At 46.4% G+C, this 9,792-nt stretch overlaps 1 protein-coding gene across 4 annotated transcripts; it reads left to right on the top strand.

Moving 5' to 3' along the window:
• Positions 1-4,892: 4,892 nt before the first annotated feature.
• On the top strand, positions 4,893-8,454 carry DRD1 (dopamine receptor D1). Of its 4 annotated transcripts, XM_032403743.1 has the most exons (3): positions 4,893-5,147; positions 5,868-5,996; positions 6,095-8,454. In XM_032403743.1, the coding sequence occupies exon 3, from the start codon at positions 6,600-6,602 to the stop codon at positions 7,938-7,940; it is 1,341 nt and encodes a 446-aa protein (XP_032259634.1). In that variant the 5' UTR covers positions 4,893-5,147; positions 5,868-5,996; positions 6,095-6,599; the 3' UTR covers positions 7,941-8,454. The 4 variants fall into 4 exon arrangements, with proteins under 4 accessions (XP_032259634.1, XP_032259637.1, XP_032259636.1 ...); XM_032403746.1 differs by lacking the exon at positions 5,868-5,996 and having other exon boundaries at positions 4,893-5,047; XM_032403745.1 differs by lacking the exon at positions 5,868-5,996.
• The last annotated feature ends 1,338 nt before the right edge of the window (positions 8,455-9,792 follow it).

The following is a 9,792-nucleotide window of genomic DNA, read 5'->3' as shown; positions in this document are numbered from 1 at the left end:
ATGAAAAATACACTGGATGAGATTAACAACAGACTAGACATTGAAGAAAAAAAAATAGTGAACTTAAAGATACAGCAATAGAAACTACCCGAGATGAAACACTGAGGAAAAAGAATAAATGAAACAGAAGGGCATCAGTGAGGTGTACGCCAGCCTCAAGCAGTCAAATATATATGTAACTGAAGAACCTGAAAAAGAGAAGAGGAGAAGACAGAAAAAAAATACTTGAAGGGATAATAGCACCCAAATTTCCAAATTAGACAAAAACTATAAACCCACAGAACTGAAAAACTGAACAAAATCTCCAGATCAAGAGTTTGAAGAAAACTACATGAAGGTACATCTTGATTAAATTGATCAAAACCAGCAATAAAGAAAAAAAAATCTTGAAAGCACCCAGGGGTAAAAAGACGTGTTAGATAGAGAAGGACCTGGGTAAAGGTAACAGCAGATTTCTCACTGGAAACAATACAAGTGAGAAGACAGTGGGCCAACCTCTTAGAGCACTAAGAGGAAAGATCTGTTGATCTAGAATTCTAACCTGAACAAAAGTAACTCTCAAAAACAAAGGGAAAGTAAAGACTTTTCAGAGATACAAAAGCTGAAAGAATCAATCACCAGCAGACCTGCACCACCAGACAAGTCAGAGGTCGTCCTGCAAGCAGAAAGATGATACCAGAATGAAAGTAGGAATCTACACAAAAGAATGAAGAGCATCAGAAATGGTACAGGGATGGGGCGCCTGGGTGGCTCAGTCGGTTAAGCGTCTGCCTTCGGCTCAGGTCATGATCCCAGGGTCCTGGGTTGGAGCCCCGCATCGGGCTCCTGGCTCAGCGGGGAGCCTGCTTCTCCCTCTGCCTCTGCCTGCCATTCCCCCTGCTTGTGCTTGCTCTCTCTCTGTCTCTGTCAAATAAATAAATAGTCTTAAAAAAAAAAGAAATGGTACAGTGGTAAGTAATACATTTTTTCCTATTATTTAAATCTATGAGATAATTAGCTGTTTAAAGAAAACTTATAACAGTGTATTAATAGGGTTTATATCACATATAGAAATAAAATGTATGACAACAACAGCATAAAGAAAGACTGGCAGGGGAGACATGGAAGAATATTATTGTAAGATTCTTAACTGTACATGAAATGATATACTATCACTTGAAGATAGGCTTTGGAAAAGATACAATATAAGATATATATATATCTTATATATATATATATATATATATATATATATATATATCTCCTATACTGATAATAATACAGATTATATATACTCATATATATGCATGCATCTTATATAGATCTATAATATATATTCTATAAATTATATCATAAAAATTTTATATAGGATGTAAACTCTAAAGCAACCATGAAAATAACAAAGAATTATAGAACATAAGGCAATACCAGGAGATAAAATAAAAACTATTCAGTTAAGCTTAACGAAGGTAGAAAAAGAGGGAGAGGAAAAAGGGAACCACGAACATATGAACATACGCAACAATAGAAAGCTCATGATGTGTGCTGAACTATATCTCAACCACTACACCAAGTAATGTTTGTTGATTTCAAAATTTTTAATCGTGTTGATTTTTCAATTGTATAGTAACTATAGGAAAAGAAAATATGACATGGGATTAGGAATTTCAGAGATGCTATATTTATGGTAGAAAACAAGCATTCTAGTTACTTAGTCAAGGTCAGTCAAGCTTTATTCTTTTTTTTTCATTGACATTATAAACAATCATTTTTGGTATAAAAATCAGCTTTAATAATCCCAAAGCCTCTGAAATGTATCTTTGTTATACCTGACAGTTCAGTTGTTTTATTTATTCTTTTATGAGATTAAGATAGCCCTGTGATAACGTGCCTTTTGTATTGATTTACTTTTACAAACTCTAAATAAAAATTTGTTGAAAAGCATCATTTTAACTTCCTCCTTCCTGCAGTGCATAAATCACAGCGGTGCTTAAAAGACATGCCAATTTGGGAAATAAAGGTGCTTTTGTGTTTGGGTTTACATTCCCAGCATGATCTAATGCTAATACCTGCTTGCATTTATATTCCTGTTCTTGATGTTTGTGGGGGAGATTTTTTTTTTAAGATTTTTTTATTTATTCGTGAGAGACAGAGCGAGAGAGAAAGGCAGAGGGAGAAGCAGGCTCCCTGCCAAGCAGGGAGCCCGATGTGGGACTCGATCCCAGGACCCTGAGATCATGACCTGAGCCGAAGGCAGACGTTTAACCATCTGAGCCACCCAGGCGCCCTGTGGGGGAGATTTTTATAGAACAAAACCGAAGCCTTTGTTTCACCTTGGCTTCAAGAGAGAAAAAAATGGGAAAAAGCCGAAATCTCTAGCCAAATTGTAAGTTCCTCTGAAATTCACACTCTGCAAAGTGAAAAAAAAAATCATGGGATTTAAGCTACATTTTACTCTTTCCTGTTCCCTCGGCAATCATGTTCAAAAATCAGTGAACTAAGTCTGCTAGAACAAGATCTCAGGTGTTTGTCTTGGAATCACGAGAAATTGCTCAACTCTCCTGGTTTCCTGCTGACAGGAAACAAAAATCACCCCCTTGGGTATTCACAGTTTCTTCCCTCCTTCTCTAGCTGGGTTCCTGAGCTTTTTTGTGCATTACGGGTAAGGAGGACATTTGATGTTCTAACATTGAAAATGGCAGACATTGACTTGTGGATGAGAAATACCTCTCGACCACTACAGAAGTGATGTATGTTGATTTGATCACCTAGACCTGTCGGGGGAATGAGTTGAGAGAAAATGACTAAGGTCAGCATAGACTAGTTTGGAAAGAATTTAGGGGATTTTTCAAGCAAAGAAAGAGAGGTTTTTTTTGTTTGTTTGTTTGTTTGTTTGTTTTTTTGGAGGAGCTGCCTAGCTTGAGAGAAATGAGGATGGGAACGAGTATGTCATGAACGTCATTTGTTTCCAACAAGCTTTTGGGTAATAGTTAAATTTCATATCAAGTATTTTTTTGGCCATTGGACTGGTATATCATTAAATGTGATGCCATCTGGAACCTGACCAGTCACCACTGGGCTTTATATAGATGAGACTCTGGGGGTCTGGGTATTCCGCTTGTAGTTGTCATCCTTGTGTTAACTTAAAGAGCGGTGGGCTTTGCCGGGGTTATTGGCTCTGCGAGGACTTGGGCATTGGGGGCACTTCTCAATTGACCTTATCCTGACCTCCAGCATCTGTTACCTCGATCTTGGTAGTGTGTTCTTTTGGGGTTTTCTTCCCGTATGGAAAATGCCAGGGAAGTCCTCCCTCCTCTAGTCTAATCCCATCTGTCCTTTATCCTGGAAAAAAGACCTCACTTTTTTCCTGTTTTCCAGGGTTAATGCTGAATTTCTCCTACGTGTGTATTTCCAGGTGGAATGCACTGGAAACATTTCAGGATGGGGTGGGTAGAATGTGGGGAGTTAAATGTTCAAGCCCACATGACCATCTTGAATCAGAAGCATACGTTTAATTTGTACTTATTCATAAAAGGGAAAGAAAGATGAAGTCAAGAATCTTGGGGGAATGCCTGCTTTAAGGAAAATGATCTGGAAGTATGTTAAGCATGGCTTACGGCTCTATAAGAATGTGGTTCTTTGGGCACGTGTGTGGCAAAATTGTCTGTGATTTTGACTCATGACTCATGGTGTTGCTGGGCATGATGTCGAGGCTGAGGGTGCGCGCACAGAGCTGGGGGCAGAGACACAGGATGGTCTGCCCCCGGGGAAGACAGCCCTTTCCTTTAAAACCAAGGTGCAGGTTGTACTGGTTAATTTAATGGAATTATTACTCAGGTTCTGGGTTTTTACAGAGAAAACTGTAGCTTCCAATGTGGTGCCGGGTTCTCAAGGAGCCAAGGCTATTGGTTTTCTAATGAACCCCCAGGGATTTCTGCCCATGGGGGGCTGAATATCTAGGCTCAGTTCCAAGCCCTCTGTAAACATCATCTCATTTAACACTTAGAAAAATCCTGCTATGCCATCACCGTTTTACAGAGGAAGAAACCAAGCCCAGGGAAGGGAGAGCCCACACAGCCAGCAGGGCAGGGTAAGGGCGGGAAGCCAGGCAGCCTGACATGGACGCCCCTTGCACAGGAAGGCATGGCGATGGTGCCGCTTAATGTACAAATTCGTTCGAAGTCTGACCTGTGAGGCCTTGTCCAGGGCAGCTGGGAAGAAGCCGGGGAGATCCTTCTCCACTAGGCCCTCTTGCCTCCATTTCGCCCTGTGCTCTATTTTAGAGCTGTGGGTAATTACTTATTTAGTTTGTTGGCGCCAACACTAGAGCCGGAGCTCCCAGCAGAGAGTGACACGTAAGTGAAAAGAACACGCAGGCGGGAGTCAGGCAGCAAGCACCTGCATTAGCTCTGTAACTTGGAACACCTTTCTGAATCTCATTTCCACTTGGGCAAAGTGGAGATGACCAGGCCTATGAGAAGGGATTGTTTTAAGGGGTGACCAACGTTAAGGTGTGTGCCCGGGACACGGAGGTCGCTCAGTAAATGCCAGTTCTGTCTGGTCTTTTTGAGAGTAAAGCTTGCATCTTGCTCACCCTATCGCCCTTGCTCTTGGCACGTAATGAGTGCTCAGGAAAATATACCGATTCAATGAATGCAGAGCCAGCAAAAGGAATTTTTCATTCTTGTCATTTTTTAGCAGAGTGAGTCCTAAATGAGGAATACTGCGCATCCCCCTTTCCAGGTTTTGGCAGTCATGGTCGCGGAAGTGCCGGTCCGGGCGCGGGTCCCGCGTGAACCCGGGAGCGGGTGCGGGTGAGGTCTGTACCTGTGAGGGCGCAGCGGGGCCGTGGGAAGCCGCCGCCGCCGGCAGAGGGCGCCCCGGGCCTGCGGAGCTCGTGGTGCTGGGGTTGGGGCGCTCTCCGGGCGCCGAGCACCGGCTGCAGTCCGGCGTTGACCGCAGCCCGCGACGCGCCGGCTGTCCCGGCGGAGTGGGGAGTGAGTGGCCTCCGGGCGCAGCGGAGCGCACCTGCCAGGCGCGCCGCAGCGCCGAGCCCTCTCCGAGAGCGGTGGGTACGGGCGCCGGCGGGGCACGCCTCACCCTAGTTGGGGGACACTTGGAGACAGCGCAGGTCGGACGCCCGCCGTTCCAGGGCTTGGTGTGCGTGGGTGAGTGGGCAGGGTCCCTGCTTGCTTCGGTCTTTGGGAAGGGCGTGGGGTCGACCCCAGTGAATGTCGGTCGGCCGAGCTTCGCTTTCAGGCGACTCGGGCTTACTCGAGGTACTAACGTCTGGCGGGCCCTGTCGCGTGCTGTCCAGGGGTCCGAGGGGCCGCGGGTTAGCCGGTACCCCAGGGCGTGCGAGCGCTCACCTGGGAGTCCCCCGCCCCCCGTTTCGCCCGCGGCACCATCCAAGGGACCACGTGCGGCTGTCGCCCGCAACTCTGCCTGTCAAGCGAAGCCCGCCCCCAGGCAGGGCAGGGGAGGGGACGCGGGGGCGGGGTGGGCTGTGCCCCGCGGGAACCCGGCTGGCCTGTGCGCCCTCCGCTGCCAGCTCGGCGCTCTCTGCCTGGCGTTCCCACGGGCTCCCGGGAGCTAGCGGACAGCGCGGCGGAGAGGCGCAGAGCCCTGCCCCGAGGGGCCAGAGGCCACCCGAGGGGCGCCCGGGCGCTCGGTTCTGGGGAAAAGGCAGCGAAGGAAAGAAGCTCTCCAAGTGACTAGTCCTGGAGGTGCCCTCTATCAAGGAAGTGACGAGCGCCCGGGAGCCCTTTTCCCGGGTGTCCTCGGCTTTAGACAATCATTAGCCTTTGGAGGCAGTAGGGCAGCGCCGGCCCCGGGGGACCTGGCCTGGGATCATTTCCCAAACCTGCCCTGCGATTTTTGCGCATCAGGAGCCAGACCCCGGCTGCGCGCGCCGGGCAGGAGTCGGGCGCACCTACTGGGCGTTGCGGAGCTGCGGCGCCTAGCGAAGCCCGCTGTCCGAGCTCCAGGGGCTTTGAGAGAGACAACCTCAAGGCAAGGTAGGTGGCTCGGACAGTCGAAGTGGGTTTGATACGGATAAAGCTGCGATCGGCTCAAGTCCTGGCGAACAACCTTTGCTTTCTTTTTGCTTTTTAAGGGCGTTTGGAGGGCTGCGGTGTAGCCAAGGGGCTTGGAGGAGTGAGGCATGTATTTTCAGCTGCACCTTCAAAAGGGGAGAATTCCGTCACCACCAGAGAGGCAACAGCCCCAGTATATGACTGCAATTGCCTAGATCCGCAGAGGCCTGGGAGTCTCTGGATGGATAGCTTAGAATATGCTAAAAAGCCAATGCCTTCTATGGAGAATTGAAGGGCCAGCTGGTCAACACGACAGTGACCTGGAGCAAGGGAGTCAGAAGACAGTCGTAGCAAGCAAGAGGGACCTTCCAAGGGGCTGACTTGGGTTGCCAAGGGCAGGCTCCTGCCACGCAATTGTTGCAGCCCTCTGATGGAATGCTGGTGAGGTCCTCCACCCAGGGGAGCCGGAGGGGCTGTGCCAGGGGCTGCCTGGTGAGTGAGAACTCCTGCAGGTTGGACTGACCCCTCATCCCTGCTTAGGAACCGGAGCGTGTCAGAGCCCCCTATGTGCTCTCCCTCTGCAAGATGAGGACTCTGAACACCTCTACTATGGATGGGGCTGGGCTGGTGGTACAGAGAGACTTCTCCTTCCGCATCCTTACAGCCTGCTTCCTGTCTCTGCTCATCCTGTCCACACTCCTGGGGAACACACTGGTCTGTGCCGCTGTCATCAGGTTCCGACACCTGCGGTCCAAGGTGACCAACTTCTTTGTCATCTCCCTGGCCGTATCGGATCTCTTGGTGGCTGTCTTGGTCATGCCCTGGAAAGCGGTAGCGGAGATTGCTGGCTTCTGGCCCTTTGGGTCCTTCTGTAACATCTGGGTGGCCTTTGACATCATGTGCTCGACCGCGTCCATCCTCAACCTCTGTGTGATCAGCGTGGACAGGTATTGGGCCATCTCCAGCCCCTTCCGGTATGAGAGGAAGATGACCCCCAAGGCAGCCTTCATCCTGATCAGCGTGGCGTGGACCTTGTCTGTACTCATCTCTTTCATCCCAGTACAGCTCAGCTGGCACAAGGCGAAACCCACGAGCTCCTCCGACGGCAATGCCACTTCCCTGGGTGACACCCTGGACAACTGTGATTCCAGCTTAAGCAGGACATATGCCATTTCATCCTCCCTGATAAGCTTTTATATCCCCGTGGCCATCATGATTGTCACCTACACCAGGATCTATAGGATCGCCCAGAAACAAATACGGCGCATCTCGGCCTTGGAGAGGGCAGCAGTCCATGCCAAGAATTGCCAGACCACTACAGGTAATGGAAACCCGGTGGAGTGTTCCCAACCAGAAAGCTCCTTTAAGATGTCCTTCAAAAGAGAGACTAAAGTTCTGAAGACTCTGTCCGTGATCATGGGGGTCTTTGTGTGCTGCTGGCTTCCTTTCTTCATCTTGAACTGCATGGTGCCCTTCTGTGGGTCTGGGGAGACCAAGCCCTTCTGCATTGATTCCATCACCTTTGACGTGTTTGTGTGGTTTGGGTGGGCTAATTCCTCCTTGAACCCCATCATTTATGCCTTTAACGCTGATTTTCGGAAGGCATTTTCAACTCTCTTAGGATGCTACAAACTTTGCCCTACCACGAATAATGCCATAGAGACAGTTAGCATCAATAACAATGGGGCTGTGGTGTTTTCCAGCCATCACGAGCCTCGAGGCTCCATTTCCAAGGACTGCAATCTGGTTTATCTGATCCCACATGCAGTGGGCTCCTCCGAGGACCTGAAGAAGGAGGAGGCAGGTGGAATGGCCAAACCCTTGGAGAAGCTGTCCCCGGCCCTATCTGTCATATTGGACTACGACACTGATGTCTCTCTAGAGAAGATCCAGCCCATCACACAAAACGGACAGCATCCAACCTGAACCCTGAGATGAATCCGGCCAGACAGGCTCATCCCAAAAACTGGAGGAGATTTTCAGTGGCTTGCTGTTAGGAAACCAAGGTGTGGTGAGACTCAGATGTCAGGCAAGCCCTCCTCTGCTGCTTTTCCTTAAACACACAACTAACTATATTTTAAAATACATTCCAGTGTGTTTTCTGTGTTGTTCATAGTGAATCAAAGAGGGACATATGTGAAGTGGACATTCACAGGGACGTGTCTTTGGCTCCAAAATTATTTTTAGAAACTGATTCTTATCTTAGGACTTAAAAAATAGGGCACAGAATCAACAATGAACAGCATCGCTTAAAAAATAAATCCTTTCCAGGAAGGAAATGAGAAGGGTTGAGTTTGCTGTGTACAAACAGGTGCTAACACTGGTCCAAGCAGAGTTTTCAGGTTGTAAAGGTAGGTGCATGCCTTCATAAATTATTTCTAAAAAATAATTGAGCCTTACAGTAGGAGTGGGATTTTTTTTTCCAGACTTGAGAGATGCTTTGTTGATATTGGTTTTATTTATTTATTGTATTATATGGATATTTTTAATTTATTAAATAAATCTATATTTATCAGATGTCATAGGATAAACTAATGAATTATCTGAGACCTTACAATCACATTTCATCCATCTAACTAGCACTTTATTGGCCAATGAAACAAACAGACAAACTCTGAGATTCTAAATGCTCATGGGTAACTTCCAGAAACAGCAAAGACTGATAGGAAATGAAGTTGTGATACTTCTTTAAAATTCATTGGCATTAATAAACACGAGGTGAGAATTGACAAATGCTGTGAATGTTTTTTTTTTCTAGAAAGATTTTGAAAAACTTAAAAAGGCATAGCTACTATTGTGTTCAAAATTTTTTAAATGACAGAGACTTTCCCAGGAGAGAGATTTGCAGTTCTGTAAATATCTTAAATAAAAACCAGCTTCAGAAGGACCTGACTTGAGATTTATGACCTTAGGTAGTAACAAAAAGTATGTGCCACTTTGTATTTATGTAAAATACTTGGCCCTCTGCGTCTTTTCTCATTTCAGCGTCAGATAGCTTTTCTGAACCAACAAGTGGCCGTCCTGGTTAGATACGTGTAGTGAAGACAGTAGGTTTCCTTAATATTTGGGTTACAACAGTCTCACCAACAGACAAAGGTCAAATCCTGCATCTCCATCTTACCAGGTCAAATCACACCACTCAGTGGGGCAACTTTTTGTAGTGCTTTAATCTGAATTTAGAATTGATTTGTTTTTTAAATCTAAATGTTAATAGTATACTAACGAATAGTGCCTCATTATCATCCTCGAGTTAGACATTTCTCTTGGTGGAAATAAAAGGAGATCCCTTCTCTTTGGGTGTGTTAAGTGCTCCCAAGCCACCAGGATCTCTTTCGACAAAGGCTAGCTCCTTCTCTGTGCTTTGGAATCAAGTTCCTATCTCATCATCTCAACTGTATAAAGTATCATGAGTCTGTTTTGCCAGATGCTCATTCATGTGGGGGCATTTCAAGAGAATTTCTCTGAAATGTTTACAGAGTATTCTTGTTGATAAGCAATTTACACAGTGTTTAGATAAAATGGGCAACAAGAAGGAAATCTACTGAAAAATATCTCCTGCATCAGGTCCGTGTTATTTATGCATTGTGAATGTTTCTTCATTTTATTGCCTGTATGCTTTCTTACATATAATAAAATTATTTTGTGAACTCAAATCAACCCTGATTGAGCTGTGTTGCATTTGTTAAGTGTGTTTTAAAAACGGGGCTACTTCAGACCTATGAGTAAGAAAACATGGGCATTTTCGAGGATACCTTACTTTTGTTTTTCTTTTTAATGG

This window comes from Phoca vitulina, unplaced genomic scaffold, assembly GCF_004348235.1.
Source record: "Phoca vitulina isolate PV1807 unplaced genomic scaffold, GSC_HSeal_1.0 scaffold6, whole genome shotgun sequence".
In the NCBI taxonomy this organism is placed as follows: Eukaryota; Metazoa; Chordata; class Mammalia; order Carnivora; family Phocidae; genus Phoca; species Phoca vitulina.
Note: the sequence above shows the minus strand (reverse complement) of the source record. Positions and strands in the feature narration are given on the sequence as shown.

Excerpts from the sequence above, each read along its gene's own strand:
- DRD1 (XM_032403746.1), top strand. The coding sequence starts at position 6,600 with ATGAGGACTCTGAACACCTCTACTATGGATGGGGCTGGGCTGGTGGTA.